A 26756-nucleotide genomic window follows, 5' to 3' on the forward strand; every position below is an offset into this window, starting at 1 on the left:
TCATAATTATGCTTTTACACAAAGGTTTGACTCACATACATTTATAAAAAAAAAAAAAAAGCCTAGGTTGCATTTTTTGGCAAGAGTTTCACTTTAAACACACCCACATTAATAACTAAAGACTAATTCTCCTGCATTAAAAATCTCCATTTACTTCACCATTTGGAATTCAACCATATATCTGGATATATGAAAAGGCCTTAAAACTTGATCCAAACTTGTTATTTTTATTCGATGGTTTAATGCACAGCCCCAGAAAACTTGTATCGGTATCAGTTGAGTGTCTACAGGCATCAGACACTTTGATGCTTTTCAAGATCTTTTCAAGATTACTTCTCACTTTTTGGACAAGCCATCATTTTTTTCTTCTTTACTTTTCAAGCGTTTCAGGTAACCTCCAAGGTATCTATCACATGGTCCCGTGCAGAGGTAGGTTTAATGTAGGATTATGGTTCTAAGAGTGAGTTGGGTAAGTCTACATTCTGCCAAAAGGTAAGAGGAAGTAAAAGCTAAAAATACCACATCAGGTTTAGAGGCCGTTTTAAATGTAAGTAACATCAGGAATGTGGCTTGACCCATTTTGGGAAATAAAGATTTGGAGTAATGGTTCGGAAATTAGATAAACTGTTTGTGGCAATTAAGATCTCACAAATTAAACACTATAAAGGCTTTTATATACTTAAAATGATTGGTGTCATGGTATCCTGACCACTTCCTGTGTGTGTGTTGTAATCCAAGCTTCGCTGCTCTTTGTTTTAGTAGCCGGGCTGGTTTGTGTGTGAGGTAAGTGCTACAAGCTGCTAAGAGTAACTTGTTGTGTACATAATGTTAAAGGCTAGAGTGGGCATGATAGTTTATTAACCAATGATAGTTACCAATATTGTTTTTTTTCTTTTTTTTCTTCTAATGTTGTAATTGACAGATGTCTCTAAATGTTGTGTATAACACCGTTAATATTTAATATATTACTAAACTTTTTTTTTGACAGACTTGCAGACACCCTGTCAGTTGCCAACTATTTTGAAAAAATCTATTAAAAGGTTTTCAGTTATTTTACAAGCAAAATCCTTAATTTTAGCTTCTCACCTGTGATCATTATTTCATTTTCTGAAGACAAAATTAATCATTTGAAGTATTTGTTAACTGCTGCTCAACGCCAGGTACTTACAGATGAATAATACCAAAGAAATCAGAATCACATGTTAATGTTGCAGGTCTCTCTAAAAATAGCAGTGACAGTTAATATTTTAAGAAAATGGTCATAAAACACATATTTTAGTAAAAGAAGACGGTTCCAGTCAGGCAGTTCTCCAAACATTGAAATGATCCAGGGTAACCAGGTGGATATATTTATCACTGTGTTTAAACAGGTTCTAATTGTAATAATATGTTCTCCTTTGTGTCGCTGACTCACAGAAACAAACACTTCATTAATCGTGTGGACCACATTGGGTAGTCAGTAATGAGGTGAGTGTTAGAAGAAAAAAAGCGATAATGACCAAAATGTTTAGTTCACAATTATATAATTATGCATTTATTGACGAGAATGATAAAGGGACACACTGAGGTCAAGCTGACGAACAGATGGGCGTCTTCAGTTTACTTAGCAGACCTCCTGGTCCTCTTGTCCCAGGAGAAGTTTGCTCCGTAGGACTTCACTCGGGGCTTTGAGCTCCTCTTCTCCGTTATGTCGTAGCTCCAGCCTGAAAGGACAAACACGAGAATAAGTGATGAGGCCCGAGAACATCACGTATATTCACTTTGGATGAGTTCCAACCACAATGAGGTGTTTTGGAGACATCAACAGGCTGCATGTAGTCAGAACTGCACTAATCACTTTCATGGTGCAATAAACAGAGAAAGCCAGTTTCCTTTGCTTAGTTTCAACAAACTGCCAGATGGTTCAGTCCTCTGAGTGAAGGGAACTCTCTGTTAGCTGGAAAAAATACATCAACTACGTTTCACTTTAACTCAGATGCGACTGTTTAAAGCTCTCTGGTAACCAAAAGGATTCTCTTCGTAATTGATTATTTGATTTGTTAAAAGTAGAGATGTTCCGATGTCATTTTTTTCCTTCCCGATACTGTTTCCAATACCTCGGTATCAGCTGATACCCAGTATCAGTCCAATACTGGGTATTCGTCTGTCTGACTCTACTGACATCAACCTCTTCTTTGCCGCTCTAAAAGCAGTGGTTGTAACGTGTGTAACGTTAAGCAGAGCTAACGGCGCTAGCTGAGAAATAGCAGGGTCCCATTTCTAAATTATGTGGTATGGCGTCAGTGCTTGGACTCACGTACTTGCTGGAAAAAATTATACAATCAAGATTTCAAGCACTTCAATAATTTATCTTTCCTGAGCATAAACTGCAGCTTCTCACATGTAGAGGGTTCACTGTCACACATTCAATGTACAGTTCACGCAAACAGTATTTCTGTTAATTAAATAAATGAACAAAAGCTTTTCATATACCATTGAGGATGCACATGTGCTCCAGTTATACTTGACATCATAATGTATTCATGCTGTTACTGGCACTATTTTAGAGATTTTGGCTACGAGTGCACATTGATCCAGATGAAATCCAATTCACTCCTGCACAGAACAAATCACTCTCTGATGCAGTCGGTGCAGCAAAACTGGCAACCGCCTCACTTCAGCGTCACAAGCCTCCGATTGACTTACCATGGCTCTTAACTGTGCTAATAATACATCTAATCATAGTTAAATGTATTTAAATTGTGTTTATTTAAATGTCTAACAGTGTTAATTCCCCTGATTATATTTCAGTGATACTCAAGGGATGGTGTGTGTGTCTAATTGGCCATGATTAGTGGAAGCGTATCAAAAAAAATTCTTAACCATTTTTCTCTGCAAAAGCAATGGCATCTTCCTTAGTGGAGAAGGACATCACCATGTTGGATAAGGGATCAGCGCTGAAAAGCAGAAAAAAGGATGTCATACAGATTGTAAAAACGCTTTAAGGCTAATTAGCAATTTTGGGCTATATAAATAATTTAACTTCATAGTAAAAATAATGTGCTAAAAATAAAACAAAAGTCTTGAAACACACACAGAAAAAACCCTGATCTGGTTTCTGTTTATGTGCTGTTGAAGTGAGCAGACTCAGCTCGGAGGTTCTTACGTTGAAGCCCAGCCCATCAGAGGATTCTCCCAGCGCTCTCTGGTATCAAAGTCCATCTTCCACTTCTTGTTGTTGGCTCCTGACTGCATGGCCGTCTTGGCGGGCACGAAGATGTGAACTTTACGTGTTTTGATGTGCTCCTCTGGGACCCCTGTCAAAGTGGTGATGTCCTGAGGGGCAAACAGAAATACAGCTCACCGAAGTGTAACTCACAGTAGACAGTTAACGAAGCTTTGTCACACCGGAGAGTATCAGGAATTAACATCGTCTATTCAGATCAATCCCATGTTACAAACATACGTAACAGCTGATGTGTTGAAGATCTTTAAAATGACAGTGGATCAAAAATATTTGTAAAGTGCATCAACTTTATAACCCATAATCTTACAGGTTTCAACTGAGCAGTCAAAGCTCCCCATTTCTACTTCTGTGTGTATGAAAATAACTTGACATGTTTTTGGTTGCAGATCAGCGCGTGGTTTTCTGCCTTTGATTAAACTCTGTAACTTATGTCTTTTTTCTTTCCTTGCAAAGATTAAGAGTTCACGAAAAGACATGTGTGTTCGCGTCTGTCAGGAAAGGTCATCTGAAAGTGAGCTTGCAGGTGTTAATAAATATAACTTGAAGCTCTGACAACATGTTCTTACCGTCAGAGAAATGGGATTGGGAAAATGTTCAGTGGCTATAAAAAAGTACTTTGTTGTGAAAGCAGAAAGAAGTTTTATATTCTTGTTCTAAATCTGTAGAGATTTATTTCCCCGTTTAAATATCAGGGCAAGAAAAAAAGCTCAAATACAACTTCAGCATCAGAGAAACAAATAAAACATGAACAATTCAAAGAGTGAGCAATTTTTGCAAGTACAATAAAATTAACTCTAAGTTTGGATTGTGTTTTTATTGTTGTTGGGATCTGTTGTTCACAACTGAGGGCATTTTCAGGAGTGCTCAGGAATCGGTGTTAATTTATGTGCAATAACTGAATGACAGCAATGGAAAAACGAAACGAGGACTCCAAGAACAAAAAAGAAAAATGGAATAAAGCCATCTTCATGTTGTTATTCATACTCGTTTGCATCGAGGTGGATGAAATTAATGTCTAATACTTGAGGTGATTTATTCCAGACCATCAGAAAGTAGGCCAGCGTGACAAGAGGAGGAGGAGGGGCCTTTGGGTGCACTAAATGCATATTCCTGAGCAACTGGAGCCCCTTCAAGCTCCGATCAAGGATCTGGTCCAATTCTTCAGGGAATTAGCAAACAAGCAATGGGAAGTCGGCGACAAAACACAGACGAACCTCCCAGCACGCAGGCACCAGCCACCCAAGACTGAGGGCTTTCCAGAGCGCTCTCCTTTCAATACAAGAATTTTACACATTTCAATGGCCAATACAACTTCAAAGAATCAAATTTTCATCATTGTCTGTCATCTGCCAGTTGATTTGTAGAAAGGGGGTCGTTTTGCATGAACCCCACACAAAAGCCCGCCTTTCCTTTTGGCAAAGGAGATTCCAGCAGTATTTAAACCCAGTAAATTATAGGTCCAACTGCTAAGCTACTGCTTGTTTCAGTGAAATATCTTTTTGCTATGCTTAGAGGCAGTCTGAATTTAATCATAAACAAGATCTGCACATTGAAAAGATGGTTAAAATGAAAGGGAAAGGACGAACAAAGAGGGGGGAAAAAAACTTCACAAGTGCTTGGTAATTATTTCCGGCTGCCCTATCTACTTAACCTTAACAATTCCTTCTTGTCACAGAGAGGAAGAAAACATGTTCTCTTCACCCAAAGGGGGTAATGGTGGACGGTTCATGACACAATAACACACAAGACAGTGTGAGAGAGCAGCAAAATGAGGTGCCAGGGTTTTTTGTTTTCGTCTTGGAGCCTGCGGCAGGTAATCAAAGATGTTTAATAGGTCGATGTCTGCAGGATATAATTTATTCTCAATGGAAGATGTTCAAAAGATCTGTGCTCCAAAAACTGAGAGGTAAGAAAAACTTCCTGGGAGTTTCGGAGGAAACACGGGAACCATTAAAATGCTTTGTACACAGTAAACCGTAACACATTCACAGCTGTGAATCAAGGGGAAAAGAAAAACATGTACAAAACTAAGTTAAGGTAAAAATCAAATTTGCGGTCTGAAACATTTAGTAGTTGGTCTGGTCTGTTCTGGGGGATAGATGCATGACAATCCTTCTTCGAGACGCATTAGAAATTATACCCTTGGGATTAGCAGGTCAGACTATGGTTGCGCGTATGTACGTTACATAAACCATAACTGACACATGAGGCCCACGTATGGTAAACTGGTGCAATAATTTGTCCAGATGTAGCAGACCTTAAATCACATCTTCGGCGTGGATGAGCACAAAAGGTCCTTCATGAATGAGGGAGGATGTGTCAAAACAAAAGCTCTGCCAAATCACTAAGAACACTCTGCTCATTATCTGGCATTGTTTGCAAAAATACGAGTCTAGACTTCTATGATACTTGCATGCATTACACTGAAAGCTAGTAGGGTTATCGGCATAACAGGCTCACCCACAATACCCAGATTCACAAAGGGAATGATTGTGGCTGGAATGTGGTGTGTTCCCAGGAAGACTAGAGAGGGCCATCACAAAAGGAAAACCCACACGGTGGGCACTTTTTCTTCTGCCACGTACAGGAAGCAAAATGAGAACTATCAAGTTTGACACTATTCACAGGGCCTTCACGGGGCCCTACAATACCTGGCTGGGCAGGCAGAATGCCGGGCTTAAGAAAGGGGGGAAAAAGGCTGGCAAAGTCTCCGTCACGTGAAAGCGTGTCGATATTTCTGACACCTCCAGGCTACGTGCCAAATAAAGAGCATAGGGGCTTGTCGCTGTGGGGCCACTGGGCCCACCAGAATGCTGAAAGCTGGTACCCCTAATGCTCCAGCAGAGACCTGGGGTAGAGGATTTCTGTGTAAACAAGATTCAAAGATCTCGGTATACTTAAGCGGTAAAAAACTGAAGGGAATAATGAGATTTTAAAAAAGCAAGAAGAGTAGTACAGTGAATATTTTTATTCTTTGGGGTATAGGGGGGCTGAGGTGTGACACCAAAGTCTAAACATTTGTTCCAAACTGTTCTCAGATTAATCATATTCATCGTAAAGTGGGGGTAGGGATGGCAGTGTTTTCTGATTGGTCGGGTACTCGCAGCCTATATTTTAGCCACCATTTTTAAAAATCTGCAGCTACAAACAAGATTGTTTTTTTTTTGGTTATTGTGCTTCGACAGCTCAACATAAAGATACAGAAGGAACCATTCTACACATGGACTGATGAGCTCAAAAATGACGCGTAATAACAGCTGTTGTTTTTCTATTCCTCAGCCGGCTGATTCGCCTAATCATTGTGGGTCTTTACACCACCATGGAAATGCAGACAACCTTTTAGTGTCTTAAAAAGTAGTTCATGAGACTGAAAGTTGGGTGGAAACCTGGCTTAAATGGAGTTAGCTGTCTGTCTGTTACATATGAAACTAGAGACAGGAACCGGTTATCTTAGCTTAGCATTAAAGACCGCAAACAGTTGGTGTGACTTTCCCTAAAAATATCTTTATACAGGATGCCATACAGATTGTATATAATATAACTTTGAAGTTCACCAATTAACATCTCATTTGTTAAATCCAAACCAAAGTGGAACCAGCACAGTACTATTCCTTTAAGAGCTGTTACTTCTGTAGGTCGACTTCCAACAACATGTCAAGCTGCGTCGCTCTCATCCATGAGGTGACGTCGTCACTCTAAACCCCACCCACAAATCTCTCCTCAGCACCTATTTTCAAACCAGGGGACACAGCTTCGAAAGAGCAACAACACCAAGAAGAACTGAGTAAATCAAAGAAACTGGAGATGTGGTTGACAGAAATCAGGAGAACACATCTTCCTCTATGACTTCACTGGACTCTTAAACTGTCCTACAGTCCCGGTGTCATTCAGCGCAACTTGTCAGTTTTAGATGATTTGCAGGTAAATGTCCACATTTCCCACCGCTCAAAAGTGGTTTTCCAGTAAGAAAATGTCTCCTCAGGCACCAGGCAATGCTTTTGGATGTATCTGTGAAAAAACTGTAAAGTAAGTCTACACAAATGCGATGAGTGTTTTTACCCAGGGACAGTTTTGACGAAAATATCAATTGCACGGGAAGTTTTGAAATGCGGTTCGTGCCGTGGTACTCGGAGCATCCTGGGGTTTGGCAAAATATAGATGGGGACTTGAAATAAGAGATACATATATACGGATTTTATCCTCTGAATACATTACTGCTCGCTCACTTAGTGAACTGAGCAGCTCAGTCTTTTTTCACTCATTCACTTGATACTCCCTCTGTGCTCATTTAGAGAAAGAGGATTATTTTAACGCTAAAATAAACCATAAAGAGGAAGTTAACATCTGTTCTTGCAATGACTCTGGGCAGCTAAAACAATAGATGTGAAAATGATCAACTGTCCAATAAACCAGAAATGTGGACTGCGTTAGACTTACAAAAGCAGTTTTAATGAATAACCATCCATAACCAGACTGAAATAATTTATTGATTTATTTTAAGTGAAGATTTGATTGTGAACTTGTTTAATAACTGTTTGATTTAATTTAATTGAAGCAAGTAGACCGAACATCATCTGGTTCAAGCTTCTACAATGTGGGGATTTTCTGTTTTTTCATCACTGGAGTCTATATGGGTTTAGGTCATCAAAAGACATAACAAAAGACTAAAGGATTATTTTCCTGATAGGAAAAACACATTGAACAAATTAATCAACGATGAAAGAAATCATTAGTTGCAGACACGTCTTTTATTCCTAGGAAAATAGCCCAGATACAAGGTAAAACTGTCTAAACACACTGGTGGTGGCAGTCCTTATTTTAAGACTTGTTAGGGTTTACTAATGTAAACTGAGGCACAGTGTATTTTCCTGTTAGTGCAGTAACCAAACAAACAAACAAATAAAGAATGTCTTTGCATGATCAGCTCACACTGAACATTTCCAGTGTCACTGCCACATTGTTAGGGGTAATGGTGGACACAGTGACAGCCATGACAGAAGTATGGTCCAGCCTATTATAGCACGAACATCCATATGCCAAAACTGCAGCTCGGCAGCCAGAAGGGGTCACGAGGTCGGCCGAGCTGAATCATGTTGAGTCAGCATGTGGTGAAAGCCCAAACACATCACCCTTAACCCCCCACTGTCCAGCTCACACCCAGACCAAGAGCCTCACTCATCAGCCTCTGCCGGTTCCCACCTTCAGACGTCTTTGAAGTGGAGAAAGCGTGCCAATTACTGATTGGACATAGGGGGCGTCTCTAATAGAAACAAATATTATGTTGCCTGTCCATGTGTGGGAGTGGTTCAACCCTGGAGAACAAGAAGCAGCAGGCGAGAGGGTCATCACGACTCTCACATTACACATACCTGCAAGGATCGGAAACAGGGGGATAGAGGAGGGAGCCATTTATGAAGATGTCGGATGTATACACGCTTATTTGTTTGTTGGCTGGACGGCATGTAAAAGACAGGCGCTGAAAGATTTCTGTTTCTTCATGAACAACCCAAAACCTAAAAATACTAAAGTTATTAAGGAAAACTTGTGTGCTCCTTTCTCTCCGTTTTGTGTATTTTTTCATGATTATGTGAATTTTTTTTACTGTCAGACAAGACAAGCAATATGAGACGTCTCCTTAAACTCTGGGAACCAGTGGCAGTGGTCACAATTGTCTTTCAACATTAATTCAATTTGACAATTGTAAAAATTTCCCCCTGGAAATAAGTATCTGATTATATAATGCAAACAATGAATCAAAGAAAAAATAGTAGAAAAGTAGAAACATTTTTGAATGATTATACATTAGTAGCAGCCTAAAAACAGTACAACAATACTCATCATTCAGTTGCGCACATTAAGGCTGCAACTAATGATTGTGTTCATAACTCATTAACCAATTATTTTCTTAATCTGTGGATTAATCATTCGGTCAGTTTCAGCAAATACTGACATTTTCCCATCATAAGTTCCCAGAGCTGATGATCAGAGAATGTCTTGTTTTGTCAAAGACTAAAATGATTTTCATTATAGAGTTTTTAAAGTTAAAAGTATTCCCAACCAAAAAAAGACAAACTCTTAACTCATTATCCAAGATTCCAGCTACGGCTAATGGAGTAAAAACACTTATCACTACAGCTCTAATACACACGTTATGTATTTTATAAAATTCAAAATGCAACACAAACAAGAATGACACTCAGTAGAGAGCATGACCTCCGCCTAGTCCCCTCTACTTAAATCAGGTGGTAACCTGACGTAACTGGATTATAAATGATAAAAGTTAGCTTTTTTGTTTTTTTGGAGTGACAAGAAAAAAAAGTGAAAGTCACAGACTTAGTTGGGAGACACCAGAACTAGTTTGTGAAACTCAAGAGGAGCTGCTGGCTTACAACTAATGAACAAACGGGACGTGTAGACAAACAGAAGTAGCAAGCCTCTTTTTATCCGCTCTGCAAACATAACACTTAGCAGCTAGACACTTCCTAAAACTACCCAGCGCTGACAGTGCTGAGGAGTCCTCTTAAGAGGCTTAGTCTCTATGGAAGAGAGTGTTAATGAATGAAATACTATTTAGTGGATGATACATGATAAAGCCTCTTGTCTGGCACTCTTCAAAGACCAACATCCTCTGACCCACTACTCAAAACTTGAGCCACAAGATTTTTTATTTTTTTTTTGCATAAGTACGCCATATGAGAGGGCAACCAGACAAAACAGACACTTAAGTTGTCTATGTGCGAGGGAGGGAGGGTGGGAGAGTAGGATGAGAGGGAGGGGAAGGGGGGGTGGGGTGGTCAATGTGGTCTGCTCCACTGTAGGTCACTGTGTGTCTGAGGCTAGACAGGCTTAGAGAATATACACCCCTGTGCTGCAGACTTAAACCTGTGCCTGTGCTAAATATATCCTCATGGTTGGGACTGCTGGATTTTTATTGGGAATCTGTGTCTTCGTGCTGATTTCTTTCCAGTTTCAGCATGTGAAAGTAAATACCTGTCTGAGGTCACGGTGGTTTAGAGTCTTCTGGCTAACAACACTCAGTCACACATTACATTTAGCGGAAATTGAGTTCTCGAGTGTCACAAAGCAAACTGGCGTGTCCAATTGGACAGAGCTGAGGATGATCTTGTGTTGACCAGCTTCCTTTGAGTGACCTCTATATCAGGATGTTTTCTGATTTATCTGGAAGATAAATCTTGACTGACTGACTCAGGATCCTTCAATCTGATTTCAATTTGGGTCTTTCAAAAACAAGCAACAACCTGCCTTTACACTCAACCCCAATCAAACCAAACATCTTTTGTCCAGATGTGACGTTACTTGCCAAGCGAGCTCTGTGCTCGAAAAATTTGCAAGAAAAGATTTTGAATTGGCAAACAACACGCAAAGCATCAAATGGTCATACCAATTTCATACTCTCTTCCTCTCCTAGTCTTCCTCACTCCTCCCCCCCTCAATTCCCCACACCCTAATAACTGTCCTCCTCTGTCTCGTAAAACCCTCGTGCCTTTAGAGAACTCTATAACAAGGTTTCACAAGCGCTTTAAGATTATGGTGTTGTCTTTATGTGTAGAAAGGGAGCACACTTGGCCCCTGCTGTAGGAGGGGCAGACGCTCACACACTTAGCCATACGCGGGAGATATTGGATTATTGCATATTGAGGCAGCTGCTGTGGTTTTAACTAACAGCAGTTGTTTCTGCAGAGGGTTAGAGAGTAAAGCAAACCCGACTCTAATTGAGGGAGGTCGCAGACATTCCGTGTAAAGCTGTGTATCACTGGCCGGCCAGCCGGACCCTGGGAGCTGCCCAGCATGCTTAATCAAACAGTAATTACAAACAAAAGCAGGTCGGCATGGGCACTCCGGGGAACACTGAAGCTCCATCACGCAGGTCTATTGGTTTGGCATTATTTCTGAAATTCAGACAATGTCTTCAAAGTCTTGGACATAAAAAGCTAAAACTTCGGCCAGGTTTTTCATTTAAATTAAGAGGGAAATATGAGGTCCGTCGAGCTGCAGCAAACTGTTTTCATTATTTAATAAACACATTAGTGTCTTCATAAAAGGACACCCGTCGAAATTTCCTAAAGCCCTTTGTGACACTATCATAGCGTGTGAACAGTTTAGAAGCAAGAACTAGCAAAGTCTGGCATTTTTGCTCAGAAAACAAAACCAAATGTGACATTTTTGCCAAATTGGTTTGTAAATACATCCATCAGATACAGAGTGAGATTATCAGAGTTGTTATTGTCCACTTGAAAAAAACAAATCCAATATACATTCTTCTTTAAGCTCTACTTTTTGTCTGCACTGACTACTAAGGGTAATGTTTAAATCTTTAGGCCCTAGATTACTGCATTATCTTCACCAGCTATTGCTAACTTCATCTGTCCTCCAGTTACTACCGGGCACTTGTATCGCAGGATTTCCACTGGTGTAAGTTGTGGAGGGGACCAATAGAATCACTCAGTTACATCAATTACATTTTTTTCTTGTTGCTCCTATGTTGAGGTTCTGAGCGAGCTGAGCAGTCACTTGCAGCCAGATGGAATCAGGCTTAATGGTGAAATCAGCAGTCTTGGATGAGCTAGTGTGTAGCTTACAGACCAAAGGGGGTGCCATAAAGAAACACAGAAACTGTGGCTAAATGGTTGAAGCAGAATCATCTTTTGGAGATACCAGATATCATTTTGCGGTGGTCAGTCACATGTAACGTAATGTTTCATGAGATTTCACTCAATTTGACCTTTTTTTTTTATATCTGTCAATATGGATCAGCATACTAAATTACAGATAGTCCTTTGTCAAGGCAGAGTAGATCAGGTCAGTCTGTGTGTGTTAGTAGCTTGGGGAAATGCCACAGGGGGAACTCAGTGGAAATCTCTCTGTGTAACATCATGTTTTACTTGTATTCACTTTGGTTTGGGCTTGTGCATGAGTTCGCATCATGTTGTTTAATGTTTTTTCCAAATCCATAAAATTGGACACAGAATCACTCGTAGGAACAGCAACATTGCAGATTATCATTTAATGGCGGTTAGGAAACTGCTTTTAGGTGCTTTTTGTTGGCAACACTGCGTCACACGAACAGGCCATGGAATGACATTCCCACACTGCCGCACAACCCTCATTGCAGCAACGCCTGATTTGGTTTGCTTAAAGGTCAGAGTCTCTCTGACCTGACTGGTTTGTTTTGCCACCTGCAGCCATTTCTCAAACAAAGCTTGTCTTCTTGTTGTAATATTACAGAGAAGAATGAAGATGAAACATCTGACGTCATTGACCATCACTTAGTAAGCAAAAGGAGCGTGTGGTTTGGCAGATGACTGCGAGAAGACAGCAGAAAAATTAACAGTGAATGCAAGTGGAGCAGGAGGGAAAGGTTAGTAGTTAGACGTCAGTCTGGCAGGAAATGTTTGGTAAATGTTAAAGTGTGTCAGTGAACAAACACAGCTTCTCAAGACTAAAAAAAATCTTGTTTGTTGTTTTCTAACTGCCCCAGTAACAACCATGCCTACGTTAAGAATTGGGATTGAAATCGATAACATGTCATTGGTACTAACATTCCTTTATCTGCTTATCAGTTTGATTCTTATTGAGGCATCGGAGGCATATTATTCTGATAGTTTGAACAATTTGGAACTAGTTCTTAACAGTTCTGGTTCTTAATTCCCATCCCTCTTTAAGCGTTGTATCTTTGTTGAAATGCAGCTTTAGTGGCTTTTTGTAGTCTTTTTATAATAACAATTGATCAGCCCATCTTTCCTCTTTTATAACTAATCAATTATCAATGCAGTTCCCATGATTTCTCTGTCTGCAGCCCTCAGTAAAATTGTTCACAAATGCGATTAAAAACCCTATTTACTGGATGAATTTATATATTTGACCTGCAGGAGATTCTCGCCCTTCATCGCCTAAATTTACCTGTAATGGAGACGGCCAAACAAACTGCATAGACGGAAGTTCCTGCAAGGCTTGCATTTTTCTGGACAGACGAGAACGAAGGACAGGATAATGAGTGTCACACAAATATTCAGGCAGAGATTTTTGGAGCGCATTCGCAAAATATCATTTGCACCAGCCAAAATGCAACCTCATCTAAACGAGGTTATTCAGAAATGTTCACTACAGAAAAACCGGCACACCACTTTCCTCCTCAGGCTGCCTGAGAGAAAGGGAGACAGCGTGCGAACCCCACATAACCCCTCAGTGGATCGAGACCTTTGTTTGATCGGTCAAACCAGAAAGCAATTCACACTTATTGACAGCCTGATGAATGACTAGCGTGCTGACATATGCTGAATGCCCAAAAGGGAGAGTGCTCTCATTGCCCTCTTCCATGTGAGACGGAGACCACTGTACTGTAAACAGCTGAGGGCCTCTCTTTTCGGCCTGTCTGGGTGAGCATTAGAGTACTTCCCGCCGTCGCCAGCAACAGCATGCCACAAAGGAACCTCTGTGGCCGACAACACTGAAGTGGCCACTGTCTTTTTCGTGAGTCTCAGGGTGTCTCACAAACTTTTTTCCATGCAAGCTTCTTTTCTTTCACCCCCTCCCCATTTTTTAGAGGCCCTTTTTTTCCTCTCCTCTGCTGTTCCTCTCAGTGGCCCCTACTGAGAGGACAGAGACAGACACTCCGCCCAGCCAAAGGTTTGTCTGCCAGTATGGTCAGCTTTGCTCTGGAACAAAAGCGCACTGACGCTGCCCACACACAGCAACCCCCCCCCCCAAACGAGTCCACAACAGACTCCCACATTCTCCCTAAACTCCCTCTTTCTCCGTTATCTCCTATCTCCTTTGCCTTTTAATGACAAAGCGTTCACTTCAAAAGACCATCCTTTGTTTTGTACAGTTGGTACATTTCTAATCTTCATCACTTCAAATGATTATTGCTGTTTAAGCTGCGCTTCAGAACTTAATGAAAAGAAGCAACAAAGAACCTGTCCCAGGAAACTTAAAGCTAAATACAGCTGTACCACATACTTCATATTAAAGGACATTCTAAACAATGACTTCGTAGTAACCCATTGACCTGTGAACTGAATGTAATTACATATATTTAACTGAAACTTGTCCAATTGCTTTAAGAAATATGGTGTGTGCTCATTTGTACGATTGCAGACAGAAAATCATTAAACAAAGCCATGGAAGTAGTCTACAACCACTTGGTACACTGAGAAAAATACAGGATTAAAGCTTGCTTGTTTGGTCCGAACAATAGCCAAATATCTAAAATATATTGCGTTTGCAATCATGTAAAATAGAAAACAATTGTACCTCGTCACAGTGGAAGACCAGGAAAAACTGGAAGTTTGGCATTTTTGCATAAAGATAGACAGAGTTTGTTTGTTTTTTTGATCAAAGCAGTAGATTCATAAGTAAATTCATTTTCTGTTTATCGACTAATCATCATCAAGAATGACAAAGACTTCAAACAGACAAGTATTGCAGAAGCAGCAGAAGTGCAGAAAGTCAAAACAGCCTCTCTTAGTATTGGTTTCGACTATACAAGGTTTCACTGTTTGTCAGTGTTTTGGGTGAACATTTTAATTATAGTATCAAAGTTACTTGAGTGTAAACATGGTACCTAATTTCCTGTGTAACCTGGTTTCTTGTGTTTATGATCACAAACTGATTCAAATTCCACAAGCGATGAAAACGTTTTATAAGAAGAGAAAACTTAGTTTGATAAATCCTATTAAAACATACAACATGTTTAATACAAAGCATAAGGGCTACACAATTATTCAAAATCTAATCAAAATCGCAATATGGCTCAGTGTAATATCCAAATCACAAAAAGCAGCTATGTTTTGATCAATGTCAAATGAGTGATAAAACAGCGTTATAATGAAGCACCGTAGAGCTGCACAGATGCCTGTCTGTTTGGTAGAGACCCAACAATACTAACTGTAATGTCAATGAAAACGGAAACTTACAATTGTGTTGTTCGAAGTGACTGAATAATGACAAACTGTGAGCTGGATAGGGCTGGTTTAAAATAACTGGATTTCAAATTCAAATCAAACTCAATTTGAATGACAACAGGGATTTACAACTAATATATTCTAAATCAAATCAATATTTAGTTGAATCACCTCAAATAAGAAATCGAATCGGTAAATTGCATCTGGGAATCAGTGGCCATAACCAGCTCTAGAGCTGGAAAAGTGTAGATGGCATAAACTGTTTTATTGTTGTTGATGCTTTAGAAAAATAAAAATAAAATGTAACTGTTAGTTTTGGCCAGTGGAGACAACAAATCATAATGAATTATATCTAAATTAAAGCTGATCTGAGTGGCATCAAACATTGTCACAGTAAAACAAGTTTTCGCCTTAACTCCACTGATTAAACTAAACAGTAGTAACTTTTTTAAATTAGTTTTCATCAAAAGTTGAAAAGAGAAGATTAATGGGGGCTGTGATCACACACAGAAATACCAACACATTTGCCATTACCATCCTATTGCTACAAAAGCCCACTGTCTACTACAAACTCATGTTGGCAGTGGATGCAGTGTTTTTTAACAATTTTTCCAGGCAAGTAATTGGAAGACAAACACAGTGTGTCACGTTGACCAGGGAGGGATTCTTACCAATTTCTCATCAACTGTAATAAGTTGCGTGTCTTGTCCTGGTTTCTCTGCCAGCCTCAACGTTGATGTGCTTGTAGACCTGAAAACCATTAGAAAGACGTTACACGCAAAGCACAACCTGCCAAAGGCAGACAAGCAACAAAGAGGTAAATTACACAAACACAGTACACTCTGCAAACGCTGACTATCTTGGAGGAAGCGGTGGGGCGAGGATACAGTGAAAAGGAAGAGACAAGGAGGGAATCCCCCCCGCCACCTATTAGTTCTGTCTGGTGCATCTCTGGCAGACTCTCGCTCTCATCCTAATGACAGGACGTGCTTAATGTTGGCTGTGGTCAACCGTCAGGCGAGGACTGTGCAGCTCTTTGTGAATGTGCAGCCGTGTCCTGTCACAAAACGGCAATGTGCCATCATGGTTGAGCCAGCAAAGGGCTATTCCAAATAATCACATTCTAGACCGTACCCAGATAATGTGAGTTTTATATTTACTCTAATAATTTGGTTTTTACACTCACATTTCAGTTAAAGGATTGATTAGAGAAACACAAACACTATTCTGATCACAGTGTAGTGAAAATGAACAGATTCCTCTCCTGATAACCGATTTAGTTTTGGTCTTTTGACAAGTAAAAATGGCACATATTTAAATGTGTTTACTTTAGCTGCAAAAATGAGAAAGACTGTCTACTTTTAAATTAAATGCTTTGAGCTTTTATCTGCCGATCAGATGAAGCACATCATTTTACAAGTTAACTTATAATATTTGACAAGGACAACATTTATGAATTGACTGATCAGTCAGTAGTGAAAATATTTTTAGGTCAATCTTCAAAGAAATGTTGTTTCAAAAGCCAACTTTCTCTGCCAATAAACTGTCTTAGCAATCAAAGGCAGCCCCTTCTTATCATCTTTATCTTTATTAATGTTTAGGCCATACAATTTATTCTGTACTTGACAATCTAATTTTCACTTGGACAACAGCATGTATCTTTTGGCTTAACAATGCCATCAAACCTGTCATTTATTATTTATGACCTTATCTTGTGCTTCATGAGGCCAATGTCTAATAATACAAGCTGAGGACGACACATGTATCGCGTAAAGACAATATTTCACATTCTTTCATTCAGTAAGACAAAACAAAATCTAAACCTGTCCTACCTTAATATCCACTATTTCAGGAGCCTCTGTAATGTACATAAAGTCAGTTTTGGATAGCATCTATTTAACAAAAATTTGCTTTTGTCATAATGTAATGTAAAGAAACTTTTAAAGGGGCAATTCAACAATGAGGCAATAATCACTGCATGAAGAGCAGCATCTACTGTGGGCTTATGAATAAATCCATGAGGATAAATCATGTCAGCATATCGTATATCGTGATATGATATCAAACTGATGTCTGCTAGACCACATGCTTAGTTAGAGCTGACAGATACTGACACAATAAAATACTGTGATATGCTTGAATCAGCACCTGAATACGGAACTACTGTGGCTACTATTAATTTTTTTATTTTGTATTTGTTTTGAAGACTATTTACGTGGATTGCATTTAAAAATGATACGCAATGTTGAGATGATAACCAAATAACTGGGCACGGATCGATCATTTCATAGAACTTGTAAAATGTGTCATATGAGACTTGAAACCAATCATTGAACTATTATTCTGCTCTTACTGTCAGGAAATTAGATTATTACTGAATCAAAGTATTTGCCAGCCAAAGTCACAGAAAATTTCTATCAGATTTTACAGTGTGGATCTTCCACCTCAAAGCCAACCCTGGAAAAAAGCAATTTCCTATTTTGTGCCATATGTTTAAAAGCAGAATCACTTGTCACCAACTCATTCACTGCAGCTTATTTCTGGGTGCTCCCTAATTAGATAATGTTGGTTACAATTGTTTAAGACTTTATTGATCAACTAATCTGTGCAGGTAAAACAGGCTTAGAAATAGCTTCACTGTGATTAAATGTAACTTCAAGATACCTCATGCACATCTTGCCGCAGCATTCTTCGTGCAGTAGTATGCAGCTCATTAAACGACGATATGTTATTTTTGAGTGCACACTGTATACACATTATCAATTAAATGGATAATGAGAGGGGTATGCCATCCAAGTTTATCTCAGGATGCAGATGGGTGTTTGTCACAGCAAATAATGCAGTGAGTCTTAACATAACAAACGTGGACTGTGATGTGTTATCTTGACACCAAGTGTTAGCTTACTTGCAGGCACCAGTAAGAGTTGACTGTTAGGCTAGCTGTGGTGAGTCAGTAAGTGATAATGACCTTTTCAGCAAAGTCTGTTTTGAATAAAGTTCCCGTCTCGGGGAGTATTAGTAATGGTATGCAGTACGTGTTCTATTAAGCACTGAGCAACCTTTAATTGCGTTAGCTCTTAAACTGATTCCTAGCTAGACTTGTTAAGACTTAAGAGGTAGCTAATTGGCTGGCTAGCCGAGTGCTGAGAGGACACGGCATATCATTAACATTAGCAACTTGCCAGAACAGATATAGACTAAGTGTACAAACACGTACGTAGCTGAGTGTGTTAATTCACACACTGTGTCCAGTTAAGTGCCAGAAACATGCTTCATTTACGTGCGTATTGCTTTCACGGCGGCTAGCTTACTAGCCTGTGACACACCAGGCATACGGCCTCGTTCCTTCGTCTTACGTCGACTTGGAGTTAAACATTTCGAACAAAATGACTCACAGTATCACGCTCGAGTACAAAACTGATAAACAATTAATGTGGAATTACCTGATAGGATTCAGGGCCAATTTAGAAGCTGCATTGATAACAGACAAACGTCCCAAGCCGAGAAGTGACATTGAGGACGCCATGATTGTTGTCAACACTGACGTACGGCAACCGTGAAGGGACAAACAGTGCGAGCGGCTGACGGAGACAGCTGCTGGCAGAGAGCTGGAGGAGGACTGATGCCAGCAACTAAATTTACTACAGGGATTCGTTACATACAGAGAGACATGTCCAGACATATCTAGCGTCTATTTACGCCGCGGATGGTTGTTTCATATCAGAAATAACGACGGTGATGGTGATAATGGAAAGAAACTCGGCTCATCCAAGAGAACTTCGCCTTCGCCTTTGGCGTCAAGTAATTGCTTCACACTCCCAGTAGCTCTAAAACATGAACGATTCTCTTCTCTTCCCCTTTCTTCCGTTTTTACTTTTTTAGAATTATCAGTTTAAAGTGTGCCATGCAACTTTCATAATCAAGTTTGACTTAACTTTGGTTTGTTTAAATGAAAATTAGCTTTCTAATATTGACATGCCTGTTTAAATGGTGAGTTTAATCAATGTAAAGGGATATGCTGTCTAATGTAGCAACAGATTTCTGTCTTCTTTTAAAATGCATATTCAGTTTATGATGTGACTGTGTTGCTTAACAATATTATTTACACGTTTTACAGTACATGTAAGGTTGTTTCTGTATTGAATCAGTTGGTTTTTTAAAAAAAAAAAAAAAAAAAAGAAAGAAAATATTATATCAGAGGTGTCTTTTATCAGTGCATATCTAATTGTATATCATCATAGCAAAGTTTCTGGCAAATCAGTTCATAAACTGTTTATGGATAAAATCACCAAACCAATACAAATGATGCAGTGCAATCATCATTTTAGACAGAATCCTCCAGTGGTATAGGATTGATTCCACCATTTAAACAGATTTGTAAAATGTCTGACGGTAGATAAATGTATCTCATCTCATAGTGGATGACGTATCATCACACTGCCCAACCCTTAACTGTATGTAATCTAAAAATAAGATGAAGGTCTGACTTCTCCTTTGAATTAAACACATGCATTGACATTGAATGCGTCTGACTACATTTTAATTACAAACCATTAAAGCAGCAGAGTCGGAAGAAGTATAAGGAAAAAACTTTTATTGTTTCACTCTTCATATCTGTACAAATACCATCAAACTTTGTATGTACATATGACATTTACATAAAAAATACAAAACTATATATTCATAACAGAATTTTGTATTTCTCTTGTGACGCTTTAAAATAAAAATGTTTTCTGAAAAAAAAAAATTAAAAAAAAAAAGAAATGAAGTGATGAAGTCTGATATAGTGTAGAGTACTGCTATACGTTAGTCCTATTTTAGCTCTGCGAGAGCAATATGGAGCACATTGGCAAGAAGACAGCACACACAAATGTTAATAAATGGCACATTGTTTCCAAAAAAATAATCAAGTATCGTCCAAAACTTACCTCTGCTCTAATGTGGTGAGAAATATCATAAAATAAATGCTATCGAATGATGTCTAGAGTTGTCGTCTCCATGTGGAATCAAATCTAAAGGGCTAGTGACAAAAATAAAAAATAAGAAAAGAAAAAACAAATGGCTCTTTTTTTTCTCTTCCATTTCATCACTGCTGTGTTGCCACCTTTACAATGCTCTTTTGCAAATACCATTGAGAGAATCCCTTTGGTCAGTTATTATGAGTTGTAAACAAACCAGAAACACTTCTGTACATAAAATGATTGATATATTCCCAATAAATAAACACACAGCCTAAACATGCATTTACGTATGTGTGACATAAACATCTGTGATAGAGATTTGACAGAAACAAGCAGATTTTTACAGCTCAGGGAATGCAATTTACAGCTTGTAGAGGACTTATACTTACACGGCAACATGACAAATAAATAACACTGCTTCTCTTTGGACAAATATATTTCTTCATGATAAAAAAAAAGAAAGTAAAAGGGACAACAACAACAACAAAAAGGGGAGAAATGAGTGGTAACACAATATATCATGGTAGATAATAAGCCTGACATTGTAAATGTATAAATTATAAAACACAAAAAAAAGTATAAATAAACATCTAGCAGACTGAACTATATGTATACTTCCTTTTTCTTTAAAAAATAAATAAGCATACACATAATGTACAGTATGGACATGATTCCTTGCCCTAGAACCGTTCCCCCAGTGACGGGGGCCTATCCATCCAGTATAGAAGATATATGGACATAGGGCATGTAGTCTGAGTCCTCATCTTCCTCATCCTCCTCCTGGTCTTCTGTAATGGCTATGTGGGAGAATATACGGTAGCTGTTGTATGAATATGGACCACAACAGCGCAGAATATCACTGAATGTTCTCAGAAAAAAAAAGCCACTGGCACACAGCCTCCCTTTTGTTTTCATGTGTGTGTACATGTTTATGTTTGTGTGTGTGTGTGTGTGTGTGTGTGAGGAAGGGTCTGTGTGTGTGTGAGGAAGGGTCTGTGTGTAACAATTACTGTGGCATCCTCGATTATGCAACTTACATAATCTAGCAAGTCAAGGCTGCAACAAGAGAAAAAAAGTGGGATGATGGAAAAAAGGGAAGGTGGGGAGGTTGGGGGGGGGGGGTCACAAGGTGGATTCGGGTGGGCGGAGGGTCTCTTTTTTTTCCTGAACGCAGACGCACATAACACAGAAAAGTGTTGCTGTGCTCTTGGATTTTTCCTTGCTCCGGTTGCTATTGTTTTAGTTTCTGGCTCAAACGTACAGCGAGGGAGGGAGGACTCTGTGTCACAGCCTGGCCTCAGCAAGCAGGTCAGAGATCATCAACACAGTTTTGAGGTATTTTTTCTTTTCTTTTTACAGGAGAGATTTACATCGGACAAAAAAAAAAGGAGAGAAAAAAGCACAGAAGCAAGAGCAGGAGTGACAATACACAAAAAAAAGGAAAAAAAAAAAACAGGCAGTCCCTCATCAATCCAAATCGATTTGTAATTACTGATACATATTCTGGTAGACAACACATTCACTGGAAACAGCACGGACAGTAAAGGTAAGCTGATGAACGTTTTTTTTTTTTTTTTTTCCCCTAGTGAAGAGATGAGACAGCGCGGTTTCTACAAGCTCCTGTATGAAGTGGTACGTTTCTATTCAGCTCATGAGGTGATCATAAAGTTGGTCCCTTGGATTCCATCACATACCTTAGGCACATCACATTAAGGTACTCGGTCAGGAGGGAGAAACTAACAAGGAGACACTCTTTCTTGGAATGTTAATACGAGACTTCCTTGAGGCTATTGTTCAAATTTAACAGATTGGAGAGTGCATGAAGGGCTCTACGGATAAACTGGTCGACGTGATCGTCGACGTCAAAAACCCGTCGTCGTTACCGCTAACATGGCACCAATGTTACAATCACCTTATGCACATCATATGAGTGTTCTGTTCTTATTGACATGTTGGCAGTGTGGTGTATGTCACAAGAGGCAGTGCATTTTTTTTTTCTCGAATTGATTGATTACAGCCAAAAGCAACGAAAAGGAAAAAATAATACAAAAGCACAAATATACCATTAACTTGAAAATTAGCAATGCGACCATGGAATTTACAAACTGTAAAGATATGACCACTGTCATTAAAAGATGAAACAAAATAAAAAAAGTTCATGAGATTTAAGGCAACCTGCCCCTCGTAGGTCACGAGCATGATGACCATGAGCGTAACTGGACTTAAATATCGGGATTGTTCCACTGCAAACAAAATGACTCTTCTTTGTTAATAGTTTAATGGAGTTAGCTTCTCACAGACTCTCACACTGAGTCTGTTGAGATAGATTTATAGCTTTTGTCCACCTCTTTCTGGTTTTGTTTTTTTGTTTTGTTTTTTGTTTTTTTCTGCAGAAGAATTGGAAAAAAGTTTAAAAGAAAAAATAAAAATAAAACAAAAACACAAGAAAAAAAAGCCAGCGACAAAGACAACATCATGCAAGTTCTTCTATTCCCAAGTCCTTTTTCTGCTTGCTTAAGCTGTGCTTGGTGGTGTGGCTGGGGTGGGAAGTTTGGGGGAAGTTGGGGATGTGGGGTGGGGGGGCACTTTCAGGGGAAGCAACATGGAATATTGTCTTTTGCTTGGAGAGGGAAGAGGGTGTTTCATTTTCTCATTTTGTTTTTGTTGTTTTTTGTTGTTGTTGTTTTTTTTTGTTTTTTTTTTTTTGCTTTTGTTGTTTACTTACAGTTGCAAGATCCCGAGTGCTTGACCTCCAGCAGCACCCCCATCGAACAAGCAGCTTGCCTCATGTCACATTCGCTGGGATATGTGGTGTTGTCGCTGGCGCACACTGCCTCGTCGATCCTGCTCATTGGACAGGTCTCATCGCACAGCGAGCAGCGACCCCGGCTCATCCGAGCATCCCACAGACACTTTTTCCCCACGCTGCACTGGATGTCCTCACACGACTTGGCCTCTAGAAGCAGAGGGGAAGGAACGAGCACAGGGGAAATCTTTGATTAGGTGGATTATCATGAATCCCTTTCAAGCAGGATCAGATGGCTGCTGAGTTTTTGGGAGAACTAAGCTCGGAATAAAAAACTAAATCCTGTTTTATGGTGTTAGGCCTTGTGGCGGGGGGCAAAAAATCATGTTTTAATTAGCATTTTTAAGGCTACATGACTTAGATGGACTGCTTTCTGGATAAGAATCCATCTGACTCAAACATTAACTTGAAGCATGTCTTCATGGCCCCCAGCGCTCCCCTGTTTCCCTCCCCCTCCCCTTCCCCTTTTCCCATATGGGATAGTGCTGCCAACATCAGGAAATAATAAGATGTCTATCATTTCTTGAGCAAACACAAGCAACTACCAAACACTCCCTCTCTCTAAGACCCCCTCCTCAGTGGAATGTTGGCAAAAATGAAGAGTGAATAGCTGCAGAGCTGGCCAGGGAGAAACTGCACTCAAACAATATTCAGAGCAAGTGGCTGGAGGCGCTCTCGCAGAGTCGAGCCCCGGCGCTCTCACGTCTCTCGTTGCAGACTTACTGATGCATTTTCCCTCGTATGCCACTCCAATGGATCTGCCGAGGAGACAGGTAGCTCTTCTCAGGTGACACGCGCTGGCATAGATGATCCCGTCGTTTCCACACAGGTACTGCTCGGGCGACATCACCTCGGGGCAAATCCGATTACACGTCACACAATATGCGTTGTTTGTCTGGTCCACGACGCATGTGGAGATGCCGGGGCACAAGACGTCACGGCACGTTTCTGCCGGGACAAAGACAGCGGAAGATTTGGTGAAAAACGACACGAAATGCGAGAAGAGGAAGGAGAGGATGAAAAAAAAGGAGCGCTGGATTCTTGGCACATGCAGCTTTGAGAAATGTGGAATCTCACTGGCGGGGGGGGCAGATTTGAAATAATATGTACTTACTCTTGCACTTCCCCTGGTACTGCACGTCCAGGTCGGGGTGGCCTTTGCATTTTGCTTTCAGCAGGGCGCATTCGTCTTTGTACGTCTTTCCATCCGAGCCGCACACTGGTCCCTTCCAGGTGATGTTGGAGCAGTCTGGTGCGCACACGCAGCGCGGCTTGCTTCTTCTATTCATCTTGCACCTCTTCCCGGGCCCACAGTCAACATTATCGCAGGTTTCTACGATTACAAAAAAGGGGTTATTATTATGTGATGCTGGCCTTGTGCGTGGATTTACTTAAAAAAAATGAAAAATGCGCACAAAGCACACATTACAGCGGTCGCTTACGCACGTCGTGCGTAAATCAGGTCATCAGTAGGATTTATTAAACGAAATGACTGCGGAGGATGTGTATTGGGAGAAAAAACGAAGGGAAATGAGTGCACCTCCACCTTTGCAAGGTATGCAATTGGGGGCTCCGCCATTGAAGATCATCCACCTAAAGAGCGTGCTGTTGGGGACGTCCTCCTCGGTCCAGGACGTCCCCAGCCTTCCACTCCGACAGCACTCCTCTCTGCTCATCCCGGGCATGTAGAGCACCTGGCACCTCCCGTTCTTCCCCTGCTGCAACCAGCAGTTCCCAGCTGTAAACAGACAAACACAAAAAGCTCGAGTGTCGCAAGTTGAACGTCTGAAACCGCTGACCCAGACGCACTACACACACACGCAGCCTGTATTATCCGAGACTCTCCCTCCCTCCCTTTCGCCCTCCCGGCTGTATTTTGTCTTTTTTTTTTTCTTCTTTTTTTTTTGCGAGACTGTTAACACTTGCCTATCCCCATCTGTGACTGACAGCCCTTACAATGCGGCCACAAACTCAAAAAGTAAGAGGAATCTTTGGAGGGGGTGGGGGTGGGGGGGTGTTCTTTATTCCTAGAGCCTCCTTGTTATCACTGGACAGAAAGTGGAGCGTCTAGACAGCGTTAAATAGCAGCCAATCTCCTTCAGAAGAAACCACGGTCTTTAGCTGAACACACCGCCGTCTCCAACGCCACAGAACAATATCCCAGACATGTACCCAGCAGACAATGTCCAGCTTATTAACAGCCCGGAGTAAAGTTTATTTCAAACACAGAAGAGTAATCCACAGAAACAGCTTTTGATCCAGACAGCAGCAGGATGTCTGCACCGACTCAGACCCACATGACATTAAGTGTTCATGGACTGCTGTGTTTTCTTAAATTGAAGACAGATTTATATTTTGCGCCGTAAGCTGAGGCTAAAAAAAATTGCTAGGTGCAAAAAGTCACCTTTTTTTGACATAGCAAAAAAAAAAAAGAAGAAGAAGAAGCATTTTTGCGCACAAAGCTGATAGCTGCGTTCGGGAAATGTATAAATAACACGCCCATAAACTCAAAGAGGACATTCTGAAGTTTTGAAAACGCGCGACACACACACACACACAAACACACACACACACACACGCCCATACAAAAGTCTGAGAATATGCTCAGGTATTATGGAGAGCTCAGGCTGCCACCAACAAACACAGCGTGGCGGCTTAAGTGTGTGCGCCTGGCGAGGGCTGCAAAACTTAGCCGTACAGTCTCACTTTGAAGTGTCCCATATGGCACCTGTTTTATGGACGCTTTACGCGCCGTCTGATGCGGAGACACTTTATTCTTTCCCTTTCTTTTCTTTTCTTTATCAGCGGGAGGAAAAAAACATGACAGAAAACTTGAGTTTGAAAAAAGTTTCTCGGTTGCAAATCAAGTGCTCGGCACCGCGGGCGCGTTTCTGAAGGCTGACAGCAAGTCGAAGTTTTTCTTTTCTTTTCTTTTCTTTTCTTCCAGAACCGGAGAGAATTACAGGAGAACTGATGAAGAGAGGCTTACCTTGAACTTTTTGATGTTCCATGAGGTGACAAAGCCATATGAAGAAGAGAAAAATGCCCGGGTGGAGGTGGTGTTTCAGCATCCTAAACATGATGGAGAGGCAAAGTGAACTACGTATTTGACACAGGCAGCGCAAAAGTAATCTGCTTACGGTGGCAGTGTTGAATAAGTGTCAGTCTGAGAATGCAGCCTCTCTTTTTAAATCTATAAGGGGTCTGGGGTTGACTGTCTCTGGTGGGCGGTCTCCTTTTCTGTGGGGGTGGAGAGATTTTTTTTTTTTTCTTCTTACCAAAGTTCTTTCAATCCTAATCAGGTGACATCGTTACAAACAACTCTCTCTCTCGCCACAATAATCACAGAACGTGGAAATATGTGTGAATGTGCGACAGAACGCCAGACTTTCAGAATAAACAGACACAGAGGCGGACAAAAGCAGATCAGATGGAAACGTGTCAGTTGATATGAATTTGGTTTTTGATGGAGAATATTAATATTTATGTGTCATTTTTTTCTTCATTTTTTAGTTTTCTCACCATGTGATATTTTAAAGTGGGCAGCATGGCTTTTATGCAAGGCTGTTGATTATTATTATTATTATTATTATTATTATTATTATTATTATTATTAATAATAATAATAATAATAATAATAATAATAATAATAATAATAATAATAATGAAGGTCACTCACGTATCAGAGCCTTTTATTACTGTAGAATGAAACAGGCCCACAGCCAGGATACCTATCCGGACATACCACTGCTCCTTCAAATTAAGGGCACTACTTGGCTGGTAACTGATATTTTTTCCACCAACTGCAGACAAAAGTGTAAATCTTTTGATGAGAGTTG

At 40.2% G+C, this 26756-nt stretch overlaps 2 protein-coding genes and 1 long non-coding RNA gene across 4 annotated transcripts; 1 reads left to right on the forward strand and 2 right to left on the reverse strand.

Moving 5' to 3' along the window:
- Window positions 1-1506: 1506 nt before the first annotated feature.
- ndufs4 (NADH:ubiquinone oxidoreductase subunit S4) lies at window positions 1507-18751 on the reverse strand. The gene is made up of 5 exons (XM_037098500.1): window positions 18594-18751; window positions 15822-15900; window positions 3146-3315; window positions 2863-2936; window positions 1507-1703 (listed from the first exon to the last, which is right to left on the reverse strand). Exons 1-5 carry the CDS (start codon window positions 18674-18676, stop codon window positions 1600-1602), a joined length of 510 nt encoding a protein of 169 aa, XP_036954395.1. The 5' UTR covers window positions 18677-18751; the 3' UTR covers window positions 1507-1599.
- Window positions 18752-18832: 81 nt separating this feature from the next.
- Window positions 18833-21554, forward strand: LOC119019703. Its single transcript, XR_005075130.1, has 2 exons — window positions 18833-18951; window positions 21471-21554. It is a non-coding gene; the product is annotated as an uncharacterized LOC119019703 (long non-coding RNA).
- On the reverse strand, window positions 19728-26099 carry fsta (follistatin a). Of its 2 annotated transcripts, none has more exons than XM_037098498.1 (6): window positions 25907-26099; window positions 24458-24655; window positions 24032-24250; window positions 23641-23865; window positions 22837-23067; window positions 19728-20908 (listed from the first exon to the last, which is right to left on the reverse strand). In XM_037098498.1, exons 1-6 carry the CDS (start codon window positions 25995-25997, stop codon window positions 20820-20822), a joined length of 1053 nt encoding a protein of 350 aa, XP_036954393.1. In that variant the 5' UTR covers window positions 25998-26099; the 3' UTR covers window positions 19728-20819. The 2 variants fall into 2 exon arrangements, with proteins under 2 accessions (XP_036954393.1, XP_036954394.1); XM_037098499.1 differs by having other exon boundaries at window positions 24464-24655; window positions 25907-26097.
- Between the last annotated feature and the right edge of the window lie 657 nt (window positions 26100-26756).

Source organism: Acanthopagrus latus, chromosome 5, assembly GCF_904848185.1.
Source record: "Acanthopagrus latus isolate v.2019 chromosome 5, fAcaLat1.1, whole genome shotgun sequence".
In the NCBI taxonomy this organism is placed as follows: domain Eukaryota; kingdom Metazoa; phylum Chordata; class Actinopteri; order Spariformes; family Sparidae; genus Acanthopagrus; species Acanthopagrus latus.